At 46.0% G+C, this 22,183-nt stretch overlaps 1 protein-coding gene across 2 annotated transcripts in view; it reads left to right on the plus strand.

Moving 5' to 3' along the window:
* The first annotated feature begins 893 nt into the window (after positions 1–893).
* IQGAP2 (IQ motif containing GTPase activating protein 2) overlaps positions 894–22,183 on the plus strand; it is a 264,053-nt gene continuing 242,763 nt past the window's right edge. Inside the window, exon 1 of one of the 2 annotated variants that reach the window (XM_010949276.3) lies at positions 894–1,233. In XM_010949276.3, coding sequence (XP_010947578.3) covers positions 1,188–1,233 — 46 coding nt within the window. In that variant the 5' untranslated portion in view covers positions 894–1,187. Of the gene's footprint in view, positions 1,234–2,292; positions 2,312–22,183 lie in introns of those variants that run through there. The other variant, XM_074360016.1, reaches the window with a different exon arrangement.

The raw sequence follows: 22,183 nt of genomic DNA on the forward strand, positions 1-22,183 counted from the left end.
CAGCTGGCCTCTCTCTGTATCTTGGCAGACTTAGAAATGGTTAGTGTCATTATACCACCCTTTCTCCAGCGAAATAATCTCATAACTCTACCCCAATTATTTTATTTTGGCCAGCCATCTGGTTTCCCACACATGCCACATTTGATGAGCAGATGAGGACACAGGTAGAGAAAAGTCACACATTCCTACAGATCTTATCACTCTGAGGCACAAAGGGAAAAATAGCTCCAGGTGACTGCATTAAAAAAAAAAAGCCACCTTTTAAAACTGCCACATGCAGTTTAATTTCCTTAAAAACTTAGCCGGAAAAGGTTTTTGTGGTGTGCGACCCCAGCTGGGCAGGGCGGTAGTTCTGTACTTGGGGGAGGGGAGCGGGCCAAAGGTGAGCGGAGAAGACTCAGAGTTGAGTGGTTGCACGAGAAGTGTTTATCTCGTCTCTTTGGCAAACACACGCTCTCAGTTTCTTGTCATGAAAGGGGAACCCTGTATTTTGTAGACAAGGAGTCACAGAAGCAACGTTAGAAGGGAAAAAAGAAAGAAAGAAAGAAAGAAAGAAAGAAAGAAAGAAAAAAGTCAGCGCGCCATCTCCCCAAAGGAAAAGGAACCACGCTGTTTGTCCTTCTGTAACTGAGCAACAGCCTGGGCGGCTGCGACTGCCTGTGTCTTCTGCGGTTTTTCTTGCTCTTGTCCGCGGAGGTTCACTTCCACCCTCTAAACGCTCCACAAGTGAAAAATTAGGCGGGGTGGCCGCCAGCCCCAACTGCAGGGGATCCCGGCCCAGGGCCCGCTCGGCGCCTTCCTGCAGCCACGGGCCGGGCAGGGGCGGGTCCAGGCGGCAGGGCGCTGCGCCCCGCGCGCGGTAGAGGTCGCTGCGCCGCGGCGCGGGCTCCCACCACGGTGGATAACGGGGCCGGGTTGGAGGAGAAAGGAAACCTGCCTGGGAGGCGGCGGCGGCCCGGAGCGAGCGAGGGAGGAGAGTTCACTTTTGCTCGGGTGTCAGCGCGCGGAGGCAGCAGCGGGCGCTGACGAGGGAGCACGGAGCGAGCGGGGCGCCAAATCGGGGGCCGCTGGGGGAGGACAGAGAGAGGCCGGATACGAGCGCGCCGGCGGGGCGCGGAGCGGCGAGCCTGGCCAGCGAGGGGAGCCGCGGGGGGCGCGCCCCGGGCGTGCCCCCGGAGCCGCGCAGGATGCCTCACGAGGAGCAGCCGTCCCTGCAGAGACCCCGCTACGGCTGTAAGTGCAGCGGGCTCGCGGGGCTTCGCCGGCTTTGGGGAACTTTCTCCCCAAGGAAGGCGCTGGAGAAGCCGAGGGAGCTGGGTGCGCGCCGCGGAGGGGACTGGAGGGCAGCTGGGTGGCTGGCAAAGTTGGGAGCTAGAGTTGCAAAAACTAGTGAGCGGCGTCCTTCCCTCTCCCCACGAATTCCTAATCCCTGGCTGGCACCACCGTCTTCTACCCCGCACACCCCACCGTGGCGCGAGGCAGCGCTGGGTCTGTACCCGGGGACACACCAAGTTGGGGGTTTCGGGGTATCAGGTGAGGAGCCCGCGGAGCTCCTGGCCGTTGCTGGCTCGGGCCAGGGGGTGGCGTAAGGGATCTGACTCTTCCAACTCAGAAGGGGAGGAACGTTTGTTTGCTGTGGCTACAGGTGGGCTCTTGAGTAGTGTGCCCGCGCACTCTGCTAGTGGCAACGTCGGCTTCCCTGGAAGGGCTGGCGTCTCCTCCTACCCCGCTCCCTCGGACTTCACCTGGGCCGCAAGAACCAGTTTGGACCCCACAGGTGGGAGTCCTTTCCTCTTGCAGCCGAAAGAGACATCGCCGGCCCCAGTCTCTCCCCTCCCCGCCCCACTCTAGCCCCACGGGGTCTGTGCGGCGCGCAGGAGGATTGTGACGAGAACGCGACGCGGCGCTGGGCTCTCCGGGATCCGGTTGGAGCCCGCGTGACTTGAACGAGATGGTGTCGTTTATCCAGCCGGGGACTGCCCTCGGAAAGAGGTTGCTTTGGCGGATCCTGAGTGGATAGAACCAGATTAGCACCAACCACGTGGCTTCGTGTACAGAGTTCAGAGTCATTACCAAACATGCGCCAGGAAGTATTTCCTTTAAAACAAACAGAAACTTGGCGCCCTTTCTTTCAACAGAGTCGGCGCTGTCATTGGACCCATGGTCGAGGATCATAGGTTAATCTTTTGCCCAGGCTGGCTTTGGTGGCGAGGGTACCAGGTTTGGGTTAAGGTGGTGATAACCTGATGCAGGGTTATGTTTTGTGCTTCTGGCTGGTTGTGAGGGCCGCAGTCTTCTCTGATAAAGAAAGGTTAGTGGTCAACTTGGTTACCCTTCCCTTCCTCCCGCAAGTCTTGGAATGGAGCACCGGAGATGGGAAGTTCTTTTTCCCATATGACCTTTACTGTGTCATGCAGTGAGGAGTCAGCTGCAGCCTCTGCACTCTAGGGAAATGCATTTAACAGTTAACCCGGTGCAGCCCTTTGCGGCCTTAGTTTGCACGTTGCTAAACCACACAGATGGCAAAGCTCCCTGGGTTGGGATGTGCTCATCCAGGGTGGTGTCAACCATCCTCAGGTTGGTAAAAGTCTTTTATGTGTCAAATTTCCAGGTCATGTGGTAGCTTCACTGTGTCAATTTATAAGATGACCACAAAGTGTGGAAACTAGTTTAGTATGCATTTAAAAAATGGGTTTGAATATCCCGTTGTAAACCACGATCTGTTAAGTGTGTTGTCCTTCCCTGGTTCAGTGTGCTGGGCAAAGTTGCAGTGAATGCAGTGCCTTAATTCCAAATTTCCACGGGTCCCACTTGGGCATCTGTGATGGCGCTTGGTTTTCATGGAATGCATCTGTGGTTTTAGAGAGCGCTAGAAGCAGCAGTTGAGTTCAGGTCCACAAGCATGAAGAGCACTCCTCACGACCACTGTCTTTGGAAATCATCGTCCAGCTTTTCTCACGAGTCTGGTGTAATGGGTGATGCTCCATCTTGTTGGAATCACTCCCATTTACCTTCCCCCAGTTCATGAAGTGCTGGAATTCTTTGGTCACCTATCATAAAGAAAAAAAAAAAAGGAAAGCATTTGTTGATTCCTGCAGTTTATGGCCACCCTGAAATATTAAGGCTTTAATACAGTAACCTGTTATGTCTTTAAAATAAACATGTCTGTGATTTTGATACCACATTCACGAATGATATATGTTCATAGTTTATTTTTAAAATGATATCTAGTAGAATACACCTTTGTGTTAATAGATACCACCTAACTGATTCTAAATGCAAAAGCAGACAGTATGATATATTAGAATGTATAATTTCTGGTGGTGGTTGGTTTTCTGGGCCTTCTATTAACACAAGACTGAAAATAGTGCTTTGAGCTCTTCATAGGAAGGCCAAGGAAGAAGGACGCAGGATTGTACTTGCTGTGTTACACTGTAGAGCTGAGCTTTTTTTTGTTTGTGGGTTTGATAAATACAGGTTCAATAAAACCCTGAACTATACCAAGCAGGCTTTATTCCCAACATGTAAAGATAACCAGAGTCCCTATACTTGGTGGTAATTTCCGTTCCAGTGGCATACATTCTGAGTAAAGTGTATTTGAGACTGAACTTTAAAACCATTTTTTTTTTTTTTTTTGGTAGTTTGTCTTAAGCTTGTTTTTGGTCTGGTCTTATAGTCTGCCGTCTCTCTTCTCCTCGAATTGCCATTGATGTCAGACATCCTTGTACAAAGTAAATTAACTCAGCCTGGGGCTGATGTGATGGCTCTCCTCTCCACGAGGCTGAGTGTCTGTAATTACTACATAGTCAGTTGTTCTTGAGGGATTTCTCGATGAGTTCTCCACGAAGGCTCCCTTCTCAGATTTTGGATGTGAGAGGCAGCTGAAGTCTTCCTGATGGACACCCTGGAGGGCTGAATTAAATTTAAATAGACCGTTTCCATTTAATCCTTGCTCCTTCCATGTTGGCCACATCCTCTGGCAACCTGTGAAGTTATTGTGTGAGACGTTATAAAGAACAAAGCTCACTGACACAGTTCTTCAGGGAAGATGTGGAAAAAGGAAAAGGGTGAAGACATAAATAGAATATTATATTACAACCAGAGTATCTTTCTACCATCAAATTGAAATTTAAATGAAGCTTATGCTTAGGGATGTTTTGCCAATAGCTTTGGTGCTGTTGTAACAGACTGTGATGTATTTGCCAAAGTAATTCTGAAAACACATTCCCACCATGATCTGTCACAAGTTTTGTTCCAGTTACTTGAGAGTTAAAAAGACCACTGACAGCAAAGAGGGGCTTTGTGCCTAAGATGACTTCACTCATCCCTGATGGTCCAATCCACATTTAAGTGCCTCCTGTGGGTCAGTCATCAGTGTGCCTGTGGCAGGAATTGTGGTTTTCTACCCTCTGCAGAACTTCTTTCCTTTCATAAGAGATGTAAAACTCATTTCGATTAATGTTTCACTGTTTCTCTTAAAAAGTGCAACGTAAGCCCAGAGTGAGTGTGTGTATGTGTGTGTTGTGGTGGGGGGAGGGAGGTTCTGGCCGATGCTCTGAGCTTTGGATAAATGCTCTTGTCTGAATGGTGAGATTTCTAAATCACCTGGTAGCTGGAGTGTTGGGTGGGGATCAACACAACTAAACCTCTTAGCCCTTTTCCAGTACCAGGCACTGAAGTTCTGAAGTAGTTAAACTTGGGTGCATGAAACAGGATTGAATCCATCTGTGTTGAGGACCGCTTGGCTCTAACAGTCTATCAGTGCTTTCCTTTGAAGGCAGAGGGATGTCTGCAGCGTTGCCCTGTGATGCAGTCTGCAGGAGGCAAAAAGTCAAGTCCCTCCTTCATGTGCTAATGTTTTGGTGGAGCTTTTCAGAACGATCTTTAAGGTCAGCAGCTTAAGTGTTATTTTGGTAGGCTTTTACTGTAATTACACATGCCTTTAGCCAAAATGACTTGTTTGGGAGAGTCTAAGCTTGTAATACTGGGTTTGTTGTAGACCTTAGTGTTGTTGAAGGTGTTAGCAAACTGCCTTTTCTCTAGGGAACCATTGGTTTGCCCCTCAGCTCCCCATTCCATAAGCTTTTTAACAGCTTATTTTATTGAAAAGGCAGATCGAGGGCTTATGAAGTCTTCACGGTAACTAAAAGAGAAACAAAGGCCACCCCACTTCTGATCTGAGTCAGCTAAGTCCTGCAGGTTAGGGGCTCGGCTTAGGGTGTGGAATTTGAGTTTGTGAATTTATCAAGTGCTGGATGTTGTCATCTGCTCATTACTACCTTCGAGAGGGCCAGTGGTTTTCCCTTATCACAATGAGGCTGAAAGCCACAATACTGTCTGAAGTCCACACAGCTGGCTGGTGACAGAGGTGGAAGCCCGTGGTGTCAGACCCCGAAGCCTGTTCTCACCGGCTGTTGACTCCCCTGCCTCATCATAGGGGTTTCGCCCTGATTTTCTGTCTGTTTCAAGTGCTGGTCTTGATTTTTATCAAACTTTGGAAACCGGGAGCTGATTGGAGGGTGTCTCTTTTGAAAGCAGATGCATGGTATCCTCCAAAGGTTATTTTGTTTTTTTACCCCCAAGGAAAAGCATTGAAGAACACATGGGCTTTTTATAGAGTACATCCAGGCTCCGTCCAAACATTTTTTGTGTGTATAGAGACATCCCCTTGCACTGTGAGGCACCGAAATGAAAGAAAGGCTTTTCCATAATAGAGCAGCATGCTCCAGTGATTCCAAATAGGATAATTTGCAAAATACACGTTATTACATATACTGACCATGCCCTTCAAGTCTGGGGTTGATGAGAAATCAGGCAGAAGTTTGCAGTGGGTTGACCGACCAGTGAGCTGAAACTTTTTCGTTTGACAGTTCTATTTTATTTTTCTCCTTGGAAAGGCAGAATGGTGTCAGTGAAGTGGCGAAAGCTTTGGTGTTGAGTAGATGTGGGTTTAAATCCTGACTTGGCCATTAATGGCCTGAGTAGCTTTGGGGTTTTCTCCTGTGCTAAACACATTGCACTAAACACATTGCAGCTATTTCAATTGACTGAGCACCTAACGCGTACAACAGACACATCACGGATGGAGGAAAAATGACTAAGATGACTAAGATGATTACAGCTTATAAGAGAACCTGGAAGATGATGAATAATGCTTACACTTCTATTAGGGCACTTCCAAGTTCTGCGGAAGTGAAGACATGGGAGCAATGCATTTGAACGGGCACATGGGAAGACTTCATGAAGGTTGTGACCATGACCTTGAGGGAAGTCAGAGGAGAACCTGCAAGGCATTCCAGCATATTTGTTGTGTGGGTGTTTTGGTGGGGCTGATGTATGGGTCAGTGCTGTGGAAGGGAAGTGACGCTAAAGAGGAATTTATCATGAAATCCTTTATTTGTAGGCAACAAAAGGCACTTAGAGCTGTCTTGAGGAGAGTGGTTTAATCTAGTCTCTCACTGAAGCACCTGGTTCTTCGAGAGGCCCTTTTTCTTTTTCTTTTTTTTTTTTAACTTGTCATTAGATTTTATCAGCAAGTGGTGCAGTGCATTGCGGGCTGGTGGAAGGGTGGGTGTGTTGGAATGCTTGGTGCTGGAGACAGTAGGAGGATGGGTGAGGTCTGGGGACGTGTGTGGTGTGCAGAGGCCCCTTCACTAGGCCTGTAGGTTTGGGAATTATTTTGAAAGGGTAGGTTTGTCAGGTAATTTCGCTTAGGATAGGCTGGAAGTTATTAAACAATGGTGAAGATCATGGAACTGATGGCAACTGGCAAATACAAAGAGAGGCAGGAATGGAGCCTCAGTGGAGCTGAAGCTGACTCCAGCCAGGGAGACAGACAGCTATCTCCAGGCCATTTCATAAGGTAAGTTCTTCAAGAACAGATCAGAAAGGATGTAGTTACAGCAGGGCAAGGATATTAACTACATTATGCAGGAGGTCGGATTTCTTCTACCCTCTTTTCCTCATAATCTCTACTTAATGGCAATTTTTCCCTCTCAGATTTCACTGGAGATTTAGTGCCATCACATGACAGACATCCCAGTTTTGTTGAAAGTGGCTAATGCCATGTTTCCAGTTCTTAGCAGGCTCTCAGGTTTGACTTCACTCTAACTGGACTCTCCCTTCATTTTCCAATCATGGATTGGGCAGGGCCCTTCTTGCCAGGGGGCCCAGAGGCGCTGACAGCTGTTTCTCCAGCCAGTGCGGTGGTTTTCCTGGAGCAGTTCCTGGGGCTGCAGTGGCAGCAGAGCATCACCTGAGAACTTGCTGGAAAGGCAAATTCCCTGCCCCACTCAGATCTTCGGAATCAGAAACTAGCGTGGGGGGTTGGAGGGGACAAGGCCGAGCAAAGTTTCCATAAGCCGTCCAGGCAACTCCGATGTACCACTCTAGTGCAAGGGTGAAAACACGTCCCTAGTATTTGATTACCCTCTCCACAGTGCTTGTAGGTCGGTAAGTGAAAACATGTGGGTGCGTTACCGATGGCTTTATTTACAGAATTCCTTCTGTGTTTGACTTGGGCACACACATGTACTGCATACAAACCCCGACATTGATTTTGCTACAGGCTTGTGTTTATTTTATAGGATTTGTTTTGGTATGGCTGTAAGGTTGCTTTTTTCCTTTCTGGGAAACAACTGTGACTTACAAGATAAAGTCCCAAATCTCCACTAACTAGGGATTAAGTGACATCAACTCCTCAAGGACTTCTAGGGGCAGGTGGTGCTCAGCTCAGGCTGAGTGAGCTGGGGAACCTGTTTGTGTGAAAGGGAGGGTCCCAGTCCTGGCCACGCTGGACTCTGATCCTTGCAAGGGGTTCCTGGACAGTAAGGGTTGAAAGATGTCTTCTCCCCTCATTTTTTCCCTCCAGGGCAACTTAAAGTTTGTTCAGTCTCGATTTTTAGAACAGTTGAATATGTTAGCAGAGATATTATTTGATAGGATTAAGTGCACTCAGGTCATCCCCACGTTACAGGAAACTATAGATCTGTTTATTTTTCTATTGATTAAAGATAGGAGGACAGTCCCATGATTTTTTTGCTTCCGATCCCTCAAGAGGATGACTTTTATTTGTTCTCTTTTCTCCATTACTACTAAATCTCTGAAGACATTTTTACACCATTTTTCACAAGTTAAGGCAGATTCGTTCCTGATAATTTTGTCTCACTGCTCTTATTTTATTACCAGTCTGAATTCAATCTTATGTAGTGTTAATGTAGTTCCTTATCATCTCCATGTCAATGGACTTGATGTACATGTGATTGAAGCAACATGTCTGAAATACTTAAGTGATGCTAGGTTCTGTGCCTAGCCGGTAACCTGGAGCCCTGGTACCTAGAAGACACTCAGTAGATGTTTGATGTCGTTACAGTACAGGGCTTCACGTGCCTGCACCGTACTGTTTGTCTCAATGAGGAACTTATTTCTGTTATCTGTTAAGTTAAAAGTAATCGCCAGAGTCTGACTGCCAGGCAGACATTTCACGTTGAGCTTGGATTTGCTTTCACCGTCTGTGGAACCTCGGCAAGCTATTTTAATTTCTCTCTGCCTCAGTTTCCTCACCTGTAAAATGTAGGTGGCAAGGCGCATGCTCAGAGGGTTAAATGTTTCAATGCATGTTCAGAATGTGTCCCCATAGAGTCAGCCCTTGAATGGGGGAGGGGGGCGGCGACAGTGGTATCACCCTCATCACTCCTGCCCCTTGCCTGTCTCCCCACCTCTTTACCCTTTTCTCATTTTTAATAGAAAATGAATTCAAAATCCTGGCCCCATATACATTTTTTAAAAAATCGAGATACAATTGACATAAACATCCCAGGCTGTCTTGAGCGCATGTATTCAACTATGTTCAGGGAACACAGTTATCTATATGTAGGTGGAGACCATCTATCAATTTGGGTGGAGATAAAATTAATCCTTGTTCATACACACTTAAAAAGAGAAGCCTAACATATTCTGTTGCTCATTGTTAACAAATAAAGCTGGATGGGGGGTTGGATTTCTGCGCTGCATTTTTTGTCATCTTAGGAGTGTTTGTGGAGTTGTCGTGAGTATACCTGGGTGAGGAATTGTCACTCTGCAGTCACTAAGCATCATGTTGTCTCATTCAGTATTAAGTTGGTACTGCTGTGCATTTGAAAGCCCAGGGGTTCATGATACTATCCATACGGGAAGGAGCTACTTGAAATAAGCGTTTATCTTTACGCCTGGTTCAGACTGAGGCGTTTGGCTTGGGTGCTTGGGTCCTCCAAACATCTGGTCAACCTAGTGCTGTGATGATTTAGAAGGAGGTTGAGGAAGAGGAGGAAATATGCTGGGTTCATTTGACAGCCCTCAGTCCTAATTGCCACTAGAAAGATTGTGAAACTTCAGGTTCATGGGCCAGTGAACCTCAATTTATAGGAATAACTGGAATGTTGGAGCCGTTGGAAATGAGTCTAGGCTGCTTCTCTTGTCCCCATGTTCAAATTACTCATTCATTCTGTCTCCCCCTCTTTCTACTAGATTTTTTTTTTTTTAATTTGGGCAAATTTCTTGCAAATAGTTCTTATCGACCCCTCTTCACCTCACTTCCCCCAAAAAGGAGCCCTGGGACCAGTCAGGCTTGGCTGGTTCCTGCCTTGGTCCGGGGTATGTCTGTCACATTCACGTCCTCCGCCTCTGCCCTGGGCTGCCCAGGCAGGCTTCGCAGGGTTGGCGTGAGGGGCCTGCCGACATGTCAGTACCTCGTCATCCAGCCTCATGGGATCTGAGTTCTCCACTCACCCACCCTCTGAGCTCTGCTCTTCCCCTCTCAAATCCAGGAAGGCGGCTTCCCAGAGACGTGCTCTTACGGAACTCTCAGCAAGTTTTTCTAAGAAATGGTCATTCCACAGCTAATACAAATAGGCTCTCACTTTTGTTCTGTATCTACTAATTTATTTTCCAAAGGAAAAAAATTTAAAAAGAACATATAAAGATACAGTTACCCATCCATGAGAACCAGGGGCATGTGAGTCCTTTCCTTGCCTTGGTACTGACTCTGGCGACAGTGCCAGAGCTTGCTTCGTCAGTTCTCCAGTGTGATATTTGCTGTTGTCAGTTGGACTTGACCAGCACGTTAGGGGATTGTGCTTACCTCTTACTTTTCAAAGTAGGTTCTCGTTGTAACTTTTCACATTTGATTAAGTGAACTCTGAGAAAGAACTGGGACTTAACAATGGGCTTCTTTGTAGTAGTTTTGAAATCTCTGAAAATGTGTACCTTTGATCTGTTGAGTAGGACAAACAAGATCCAGCAGCCCAACGGGGACGGTGGACTTAACCTGTGTCCTCATGAATATCTCTAGAAGGTTATGCAAACATCTTTTTAGAGGTTGCTTTTGGGGAGAGAGACTGAGGGCAAAGGTGGGAATATTCTTGAAACTGTTTTTACCTTGTGTTATCTTTCAGATAAACTACAGCAAATGTGTTTTGAAAAATAGTACACTACATTGATTACTCTGAGAATAATATGGATAACATTAGAATAGCATTAAGATCCTTCTGTGTTGCAACTGTCTTTTGGTCACTGCTGTATCCCCAGTGTCTGGCATATAAATCATTCAACATGTCAACAGTAGTTCTTTCTAGGTAATGAGATAATGGGTAAACCCCCCCCAAAAAAGTTTTTTTCCTATGAATTTTCTACTCTAAAAATGTTTTTATACTGAGAAAAGCTCTAATAATTACCCTTTGTTGTCCAAGATCCAATGTTATCGCTAGTTATAAGCTTTGATGTGAGAAAATTAGAGTCTGAAAAACAAATGTTATTATTGGAAGAATTCAGTGGAGATCTGATTTTCCAGGTGTGTGTGTGTGTGTGTGTGTGTAAGTGAGTACACACACACATGCTTGTGTGAGAGACAGATTAAGAGACAGAGATTGACAGACAGTGTTGAGAGGTCCAGGACTACATAATTGTTTAGCTGTTGTAGTTGAGATAAAGATGGGGAGAGACGGGATAAAAACCCTAAGAATACACAAGGTGAAGTAGGGAGTGGTGACAGAAAAAAAAATCCCAGGTGGGCAGTAGCTGGTCCAAATTTTCACAATTGGTAAAGGGAAAGTGTGTGGGAAACTGACTTGTAAAAGGCGATGAATCAAAAAGTAGTGTCCACAGTGAAGTAAAAGTAGTTGACTTAAAAGTAGGGGATTATTCTCTTGACTGAGAAGGGGAACTCTCAAGAGCCTTATGGAGGTAGACCACTCATTATTATTATTATTTTTAATTCAACAAGAAGTTCTGAGTCCTCGGTCCTGTGTATGTGATGGAAGTTACCCAGGATTTGCAGACCAGATGCCTTCAGGGTCAAGTGTGACCAGAGCCTTATATAAAATCAAGAAGCTTTGGAGTGTCCTTCAACTGGAGATGGCATTTGCTCCCTTAGCCACTCAAACTGGGAAGAAAACATTTGTGACCAGTGCACAGGCAAAGCAAGATTAGTCTGTGGGCTTACTGGCCCCTGTGTTAGCTGGTAAAACTGAGGCGGTGTGATGGAAGTATTGTCACCCTGGAAAGATGAGGGACCGGGGTGCAGTAATGGCCAGGGCAGCATCTAGCATCTGAGGGCCTAGATGGAAGTGCCACTTACTGTGTGACATGGTAGGTGACTTCTCTGAGCTTCCGCCTATATCTGAAAAATGGGTTTGTGTTGACCTCAAAAGGGGTGTGAGGTACAGGAGATTGTGCTGAAAACTGTTCTAATGTATGTATATATGTGTGGGGTGAGGTAATTTAGTCACTTATTTGAGTAGCTCTTTGGTGTAGTCTTGTTAGTGTTGAAAAGGGCTCATCACTTAATCATCTACCTCAAAGGCAGTGCCGATTCAGTTTTGTGACACAGGCTGTTTTGGGACTCATGTTTGAAGTGAGCCTTTTTTTTTTTCTTCTTTCTTTCTTTTTTTTTCCTTTTTCTTTTTTCCCTTCCTCCAGCTTGGAAGGCAAAATTCTGGCTCTCAGTTGCAACATCTTCAAGATGTCGATTTTCTGAATCCTAGTATATAATCCTTGGCCAGATTCTTCCAGGTCTGTCTGAGCATTTGTCTTACTAGGAAGTGTAAGTCATGAAAACACAAGTGAATAGTAGGTGCCTCAAGATTGAAAAGACTTTTCAAGAGTAGTGTCTTTGAGGCCCCTGCTGTAAGAGAATGTTTCATAAAGGGAAACTGTATTATGAAACAGGGTAAATCTGTTTTTAACGATGGGGCAGAGGGAGATGAGGCTTGGGGAGGTAGCTGTTTCTAGTCTGTTGATAAAGCTCATGGTTTTACAGAGTTGAGATGTTGTGGCTTATTTTCAAGAAAAGGAAGGATGGAAGGCAGGGCATCTGGGATCATTTGGGACTTCCCAGGGCTGCTGGGTATCAGTGGCAGGCCACCCTCTTTGGGTAACTGCACATCTTTGACTGTTACACTTGCCATAATATCACATCTCTGTTAGGAGCTCTTCTAATTCATAGCTGTCAACCTGGCTGCTCATTAAAATCTCCAGGGGAGCTTCACAAGGGAAACACTGGTTCCCTGCATCTCATCCCTCAGGTGTTCTGTTCACTTGTTTTGGGGTAAAGTTCTGGCACAGATATTTTTATTTTGTTTGGTTTTGATATTTTTTATTTAAAAATTTTTTGAACCCTCAAAACCACAAAGAACCATACTTTGCACATCCGTCCCTTTCACTCAGCTTCACTGTGTTAATATCTTACCATACTATTCCACCTGTAGACACTGTGACAGCTTATCCCTAAATACTGCATCCATCTTACGTGCCAACTACAAGGACCTTGTCCTCCATGACCACATCGTCAGTGCCACCAGTACCCTGCATTCAAGTCCACCATCCACTTTTAAATTCTACACTAAGATTCTCAACTGTATTTCTAGCCATTTTTTGGGTCCAGGGTCTGGTCAGGTTTCTCGTATTGTCTTGCTCAGGCTGGAACAGGGCTGCCACCTCCCTACCAGTTCAATGACATTGAATTCCCCAAGAAGACCAGGTGCATTTCCTGGTATGATTGTCTCATGAGTGATGGTCCCAGTGCATCCCACTGGGGGTTTTCTGTGTCCAACCTCTTACTACTGAATATTTTTTAGAATATTAAAATGTAAAAAATATTAAAGACATTAAAAAAAATCTCCAGAGGAGATTCCAGTGTGCGGCCAAGTTTTGAAATTCATGGAAGTAATTAAAACCCCTTATTCTGTGTGTATGTGTTTATCATAAAATACACAACATAAAATTGCCTATTTTAACCATTTTTAAGTGTAAGCTCAGTGACATTAAGTGCAATCACATTTCTGTGCAACCATCACCACCATCCACATCCAGAACTTTTTCATCTTCTCAAACTGATGCTCTGTTCCTATTAAACAATAACTCCCCATTCTCCCCTCCCCACATTGCCTGGAACCCACCCTTCTTTCTCTCTCTTTGATTTTGACTACCCTAGGTACCTCCTGTGAGTAGAATCACACAGTATCTGTCTCTTAGTGACTGGCTTGTTTCACTTAGCTGAATGTCCTCAAGATTCATCCACATTGTATCATATATTAGAATTTTCTTCCTTTTTAAGGCTGAATAACATACCATTGTATGTATATACCGTATTTTGTTTATCTGTTCATCTACTGATGGATAGATACTTGGGTTGTTTCCACCGTTTGGTTGTTATGAGTAATGCTGCTATGAACATAGGTGTACATTTATCTGTCTGAGTCCCTGCTTTCACCTCTTTGGCATATATACCCAGAAATGGGGTTGCTGGATCATGTGATAATTCTGTGTTTAATTTTGGGGGATCTACCACACACCTCTTACTTTTCAATTAAGTGAATTGAAGGAGCCTTGGAAGGGTAAAATACCTTTGAGTGCAAGGGAGAACTCAGAATGCAGGCTGCTAGGCTTCCAGATGACCACTGCAAGGGCGTGTGTACACCCTCCTCTTCTGCATAGAGGATAAAGACCAATGTCTAATTGCAGCCAGATTTACTTCTTTGCAACCTCAGTTGGTGTGCAGGAGAGGGCCAGCATGTGGTACTTCGTTTACGTTATGCGTCACTTTTAAGAGAGTTTAATTTGTGGTTGGTAATTTAAATAGTATGAGTCCATCCACAAAAAGTTGCCCTGGGGCTCTGTGAGTAGTGCAGAGGGAGGTAACTGGTTGCCTCTCTGGGGTGTATAGAGTTTTAAAAATAGAATATTGTTTTAGTTTGTTCACCTGGCTCCTCCAAATACAGTTAACCCTTGAACAACACGGGTTTGAACTGGTCAGATCCACTTACATGTGGATGTTTTTTGATAGTATTACAATCCTACACTGTCCATGGTTAGTTGAATCCATGGATATGGAGGGACTGACTGTAAATTATATGTGGATTTTCCACGGTGCAGAAGGTCGATGCCCCTGACCCCTGTGTTGTTAAAGGGTCAATTGTGTTAGCTCTGTGACCTGGGGCAAAGTCTTCACTTCCCTGATTGATGCTGTTCAGCTGTAAAATGGAGATAATAATAGTAGTCAGAATTGAATGAATTAATCTATGTGAAAATGCTTGGTGTCTGGTACCAAGAAGACACATGTTCAGTGCAAGCTATTAATGTAATATTTCCCACCAATTTCAATGGTGTTATTTAGATAATCCCAGTCATGCTTGGAAGTCATATTTGGAATGCTAGTATTTTTATTTTTTTCAAGGTCTTAGTGGATAAAATTTATTTATTTTCTATTTAAGTATGGTTGATTTACAATGTTGTGTTAGTTTCTGGTGTACAGCATAGTGATTCAGTTATATATATATTTTTTGTATTCTTTCTCATTATAGGCTATTACAAGCTATTGAATACAATTCCCTGTGCTATACAGTAGTACTTTGATGTTTATTTTATATGTAGTAGTTTGTATCTGCTAATCCCAAACTCCCGGTTTACCTCCCTCCCCGCTTCCCCTGCTCCCCTCCCCTTGTAACCATAAGTTTGTTTTCTATGTCTGTGAGTCTCTTTCTGTTTTGTAAGTAAGTTCATTTGGAATGAGTTACTACTGTTTTACTAGACTTGGCGGCTCCGTTTGGCTGTGTTGTGACTGGCAGCCCAAGGTTTGTATCGTGCTGATTCGTAACCAGAGTGAAAGGTGGCAGGAGCTAAGACTCTAGAACAAGCAAGGACTGAAGGTAAGGGAAAGCTGTTTCCGAAGGGTGAGTGTTGGTCATTTCTTTTTGAATTTTTAAAATTGCCTTTGTGTTGGTCATTTTCATACACTGCTGGGGCCGTGGAGTCCAGGTGAAGCAAGTGTGTTGGGGGGATTCCGGCTTCATTGTGCCTGGCGAAGGTGGGGCCGGGACCAGGCAGCTTGCTGTTCTGGAAGGCTGGCCATTCTTCTGCTCCCTGGTCAGAAATGAGCTGAGAATGACAAGATCAGCAGTCTAATTCTGTGTAGCCAGGTCGTTGTCTCTTAATGATGAATTTGGAATGCGTGGTCAGGGTGGTTTGTAGAGTTCCTAGGGTTACTTAACAGGAGAAGATGTTGGCTCAGCAGAATAGCTTGGAAGTATTGACACTTGGACAATCCTGTGTCAGTGGAAGAGCCTGATTTTAACCCTGGTCTCTGGTTGCCGGGCACAGCCCCGGGACAGACATCCCATGGTTTCTCGTGCCTGCTGTGAGGGGACAGGACCACGAGAGGCAGGCCTTGCATATACAGTTCTAAGAAGAAGGGACTGGCTTCTCCCTTCTCCTGTCAGTTTCACCTCTAGTGACGCTGATTATAACAAAGACATTTAGTGCTTATATGTGCCAGGCCCGATCTCGGCATTTGGTGTCAACCGCCCAATTTAATCCTCATAATAACTCTCTGAGGTTGGTAACATTATCCCAATTTTCTAGATGGGAAAACTGAGGTACAGAGAGGTTAAGTAACTTGCCCAAGGGCCCTGGACTAGTAAGTGGCAGAGTCAAGGCTTGAACCCAGGCAGTGGGACCCCAGGCTTTGTGCTTTCCTGTACCAGTGGGATCCAAGTTAGAAAGTCAGTTTTGTGGACTTGGTACTATGTCTCCTGGGTAAAGCATTTTATCCATTGTATTCGTTTCCTTTTGTAACAAATTAACACAAACTGTGTGTCTTAATATAACAAAGTTATTCTCTCACAGTTCTCAAAGCTGGACGTCCAAAATGAGGGTACTGGCAGGGCTACCCTGTCTGACGGCTCTCCTGGGGCTCTTTCCTGGCCTCTTCCTGGCTTCTTGTGGTTGCCAACAATCCTTAGGGTTCCCCGGCTTTTAGGTGCATCACTCCAATCTTTGGCTCCACGGTCACACGGTGTTCTCCCTGAGTGTCTCTTTTTTCTTCTTCTAAGACACCGTCATTGGGTTAGGGCCTCCCTCTAATTCTAAAGCAGGTGTGACCTCATTGTAATTTACTGCATCTGCAAAGACCCCATTTCCAAATAAGTTCGTGTTGTGAGATTCCTGGCACGCATGAATTTTGCGGGGGATACTGTTCAACCCAGTATAGCCATTACATTTGGGACAACGAAGAATTTCAGAGTTTTTTTTTTTAGCACAGTGTCTTCGGCCAGTCATGAACAGTGATGTGTCTGGCCAGGGAGAGGCAGTGAGTTAGTGGGGTTGACTGGTGCCTGCTATCAAGTCAGTGCTTGGTCATCACCAAAGCTGAGACGTCATCACAAAAACAGATGAAGGAAGGAAAAGTGCAGAAGCAGTGGAGATCAAAGAAGGGATTTGGAAGTGTCAGAAGGCAGTGGTGCCAGGATGAGCACTAACCTAGTGGGAGAGAAAGAGCTGTAATCGCAGCAGTGTTTAGGAGCGAGAACACCGTGATGAGAATTTAAACCCTCTCTCAGTGACTTAAAATCTACCCAGCACATTCTGAATAAGAGAACTGGGAAGTGTGTGGTTCTTTCTAGAGATGCTTCTGTCAAGTTTACTTTGCAGTGCCTGCAGGTTTAGCTAATAGTTAAGCAGAAAATAGGCCCATTTAGAAGCCCTTTGGTCAGGCTGGATGGCTGACACGTACATTGTTTCCAACATAATTTCTATGGCAACAGGACTTTCTGATATAAATCTGTAACTCGAGTGTATGAATATCCACTCTCTGTTTTTTTGCTTTGGCTGACAGAAAGCACAGGACCAAATCTGGAGCTTATCTGTAGAATTAGTGAAGGGCTTATGTGTTGTTTTGGTGTATTTATATACCTCTGCCTTCATCGTTCTTGTCTGCTTTTGTTTTTCCTTTATTTAATTTCATTTGTCTGTATTTATACGTTTTCCCTAACATACCTACCTTTGTTAACCTGCTCAAATACTTCCAGGAAGGAGGTGAGATGTAAGGGAACTGCTCATTCAACAAAGGAGTCTCTTGGGTTGATCTCTGCCCTTAGAGAACTGACCTCCTTCTTCTTTTTGGGGGGAGGGGTGGAGGGGTGAGGTAATTAGGCTCTTTTTTTTAAAATTTTTAATTTTTTTAAGCGGAGGTACTGGGGATTGAACCCAGGACCTTGTGCATGCTAAGCAGGCACTCTACCACTGAGCTATATACTCTCCCCCTCCCAGAGCCAACCTTCTGACTGGGGAGCTGGCACCGAGTCTCAGAGCCCTCGCTCTGTCACTTACTACCATTCAGCTCTGGCTTCCCCTCCTGCAGAATGAAATAATGACATCATGGTGCCTAGCTGATGGCATCATTGGGACAAAATGGGATGGCACATGTGAAGCACTTAGCACTGTCCCTGGCAGGTAGAAAAAGGAGCATTCCAGATGAGGAGACAGTGAGCTGAGGCCCAGAGTGATAGGCCTTCATCCCCTGCCGGCGGGACTGGTGAGAGGGAAGGAGAGCTGGGCGGAGGGAGGGTCTTGGTGTCCATGAAGGCACAGATTCTTAGACACAGGAGAGGCACCAGTGGTTGGACCATTTCTGCTCCTTCCTCCTCAGCTTGCCTTGCTGTCTGCAGTGACGCCAAGGCCCTGCCTGCCTTGCTGTTTCTTCCCCTGTGTGCGATCCGTCTGGAGCTTGTCCTCACTTGGTTAAGTCTTGCCCTCTTGACTTACACCAGCAGGATTCAAGGAGGGGTTTGAAACTCATCACACCCGTGACCAAGACTGTTTTGGGAAGTGGAGTCTTCATTAAAGTTTTATTGCTTTAGTTTCCTTTTTCTTCTTCATCTTTATTTACTACCTTCTGTTACACATAACCTTTTGAAGTCTGAATAGCAGACTGCTGCTCATGTTGCCAGTGGAGAACCACAGACAACTTCAAGTGAACTGATGGATTTTGAATGATGTGGAGAAATACTTGTGTAATAAAGTGAGAAGGCAGAGTACACTGTGGGAAAGTTAGAACTTAAATCCTCTGGGAGAAAGGATCCCATTGTTAACAATTGTTTTAGATACAACCGTGTGTCCTGCTTTGTAGTCTTTATTTGTCCTAGAGAGACCTGTCATCATTAAACACGGGGAGGGGGGCACCCACAGGAGTTTTCGTGTTATTCCTTCTGATTGTGAGGTAAGTCCTTGCCCATCTGGACTTGGCTCACTTTGGATGATATAGTCTGGGGTAGAAGTTGCTGGTGTGAAAGTGGATTGCCTGTCAATCATCTCGCTGGCCTGGCTTTTCTGCTACCTTCTCCCTGAGCCTAGGGGCTCCATCGGTGCTGTGCACCACATGGAAATAGCTTTTCATGTGTGCTGGTGTCAGGAACTGGAGGATGGACAGAATTCGAATTGGAAATTGCTGTGTAACTCACTTCATGGGGTGGGTTGAGAGCAGGTTTTCCCATGGTCTGAGCCAGTAACCTGGCTATTGAGACCGTCGAGTCACAAGATGAGAGCCACGTGCCCAGTTCTGGGTTTCCCTTGATTGGCGTCCAGTCGTTTCCAGTGGGCAGAATGTCGGTCAGCTGGCGCGTCACCAGCAAGGGCCAAACTAGACATAATTGCACACGAGCTTAACTTTCAGGTCTGTGGCTTACTGTGCTCTGCAGAAGCATGCCAGGCCTGGAGCTTTGTTCTCCCTGGGAATAGCATGCCCCAGAAGAAAGCTTACAGTGTAAGTCGTCGTCCAAACCTAGACACCTTTATGGGGAGCAGGGGGTTCTAGTAATTATGTCAAGGCAGGCATGTCAGCTGGGCCAGTTCTGGGCAAACTGGGATGGATGGTCCCCTGCCCATAGATGGGTCTTTCTCTGTTCTGTGAAATGAGCTTCCCTTTCCTAGACAGAGTCTTTACAGCAACCTTTGGAGGAGAGGGGAAGCCAAAACCGTTGGAGAAGATGCCAGGGCATTGGAGAAAAGGGAAAGCAGAGAGCCTTTTCAGGAAAGTTGAGCTAAAAATAGAGCACTGCCATTCAACAGTTGCTGGGGACTTCAGACGCTGGGGTCTGTGCCATTGTTTCTCTCCTCTGCATTCCTCGTGAGTCCTGTCTCCTTTTCCTCCGTGGTATAAAGGAACGGGTCTGTGTGCCGAGTCGTCTAGGATGCAACCCCTTTAATACACCGAGGAGCTGGGCGAGAGGATGGCTGAGTGTCCCCCCCCCCCGCAACCCAGGATTGTATAATGGGTAACCAAAGGCCTGCGCTGCATGGCTAATGAGCAAGGGACATGCGGGGCCCTTCCTCCTGAAAGGACAGGCTCCGCAGTCCCGGGCTGTCACACACTCAGGGGCCAGCTCCTCTCTGAGCCAAGGGTGGAAAGCCATTAAGCGAGGGGCGTGCGGGCCTTGGACTGGGAGTGGGTTTCTTGGCAGGGTAAGCAGTAGGTGATGGGGCACCAAGAGCGAAGAGAAAACAACTAAACAGATAATTCTCTGGGTCGGGGTTTCTCAACCTTGATACTTGGGACATTGTTGACTGGATAATTCTTGGTTGTGGGGAGCAGTTCTGTGCCTTGTCGGATGTTCAGCGACCTCCCCAGCACACTAGTTGCCAGTCATGCCCCCTTTGGTGACAACCCAAAGTGTCTCCAGACGTGGCCAGATGTCCCCTGTTGAGATTCCTTGCTACAGGCAAAGAAACAGAAGTAGACGCTTCGTTCTGTGTTGCTGTGCTTTGCTCTGGCCCAGCTCCCACCGTCGGCTTCTGTATCCCATTTACTGGCCCAATTAGGGTTTGCAGCCGTGGGTGGTGATTTAAAATGAAATAGCCTCACTCTCATGCTCCTGGATTTGGCTCTGAAATAAAGTGAGCTGCGCTCTCTCCCCCTCCCCTTTCACGAGTTCATGAATAATGAGGTCTTTCTGCTGGAAATGGGATTATGCTTTTTCCCACCAGGGAAAACTCTTTTTGCAAAATTTCTACCATGACTAGGGTAACAGGTTTTATCCTGAGAAAAATGTTACGTTTTAAATGAGGGCTCTCCCGCATAGCACTTCTTACACCTGACCGTGCAGTTGCATCATCTGAGGATCGGAGTAAACTGAGGATGCAAGGGGGCAGTGCTGGACCTGAGATCCTGCAGACCGACGAGTTCCCAGGTGATGCCCGCACGGCTGGTCTGGAGACCACACTTTGAGTCGTGAGCCTCAATTAAACACCAGCTCTTGACAGTTAAAGAAAAATTGGCAGATAGGTCCAGGAGGATGACAGAACGTTCTGAGTGGGGGCAGTGTGAGGCTTGTGGCAATCTGTCATCCTGGGGCTGCCCACAGACCTTTCTGTGTGAGGGACGTGATGGCCTGAGCCCGTCTGTAGCCTTGCAGGCCGTCAGGCAGCAGGAGGACCAGCGCTTGTGGCCACTTACCTGTGAGAAGCAATCTAACAGGACGGCCCAAGACAGATGGCTGCACCCCCTGACTGGGCACTGAAGGGACAAGCCAGCTCCAGAGAGGCGGCAGGTGGGACCGTGTTGGACTCTGCGCTGGTTGCTGGCTCCCTGGGTTTGGTTTGAGCGGACAGTCGCACAGGAGCAGCAGCCCCTCCGAAGGGCTTTGGCATAACTTTACAGGTGCTCAACTCTGCAGGGAGGGCAGGAGGCCTGGCCTGCACCCTCCCAGCATGGGAGGCTTTTGCTGGGGATTGAAGAGCAGTTGGTGCTGTCTTATCTTGAAACCATTGTTTCTGCAGGTCTGCTGGTACCGGGGAAGGAAGTGGGAGGTGGTATTGGGCCCTGTGGGAAGTGAGCACAGCATTTCAAACTGGTGATGCCAAGGAAGGTGCAGGGCCCAGGCCACCTGCTGTTCTGTGCTGGGGGTGGGGTTTGGCTACCAGTCTGCAAGTACGGTGCTGTCTTTATATTGCTTACTGAACCAGCTTAATTAACAGAAAGTATTGAAGTGATAAATTATCATCCCAGCAAAAGACCCTAAAAGGTAAAGAAAAATGCAAGACTCTTTAATTCCATTACCCAGATATAACCATTGTGAGAGCATTTCGTCATATTTCTAGTTTTTAATTCCCTTCTGTATCTGTCTTTAATTGATTTCTTATTTGTTAAAAAATAGGTTACTTGATGTGATGTTAAAGTTAGTTAACACAGAATCACCCTGATGGAGGGTGTTAAAGTAAATATGTGCTATTCATAATTTTTCAAAAGTAGAAGAATGCCAAACTATGGAAGTCTTTTGGGAAAATTGAAATAAATCACTGCTTACACTCTCCGTGCAGAAGTCCAGAGATCCTGACTAAATTTTAAATCCCAAGTTTACTGGGGATTTGCATTTGAATATCGTTGCGCTAGCTGAATGAAAAGACACACACACACACAGACTATTTTGATTGTATAGGGTTTCAACACTTTTTTTTTGGTTCTTTCACCACATCCCTCTAGGAAGAATGTAACTTTGTCTTGTTTATAGATGAGGACAGGAGAGCTGATTCAATGATTTAAAGACTAATTTGAGGCCCTAGTCCAGACCTTTGGATTTGTCTTTACAGCAAGAAGTCATAGAAGTAATAAGATTTGGGATGAGAGAAAGGTCACCTGCCTCAGTTAGGCAGGCAGACCTGTGTAGACTGATTCATTTATATAGTGCTAAATAAATCGCCCTGAAACTTTGTAGAATAAAACCACTGCCATCTTATTATGCTTACAGATTCTCTGATTTGGCAATTCAGAGGCTAGACTCACAGCGCCTACGGGTACACTGTCCTTGTGGTTTGAGCTTCCTCCAGAATGGTGGCTGGCTTCCAAGAGGGAGGGTTCCGTGAGATTAAGAGGAAACTGCGT

This window comes from Camelus bactrianus, chromosome 3 (assembly GCF_048773025.1).
Source record: "Camelus bactrianus isolate YW-2024 breed Bactrian camel chromosome 3, ASM4877302v1, whole genome shotgun sequence".
Lineage (NCBI taxonomy): Eukaryota > Metazoa > Chordata > Mammalia > Artiodactyla > Camelidae > Camelus > Camelus bactrianus.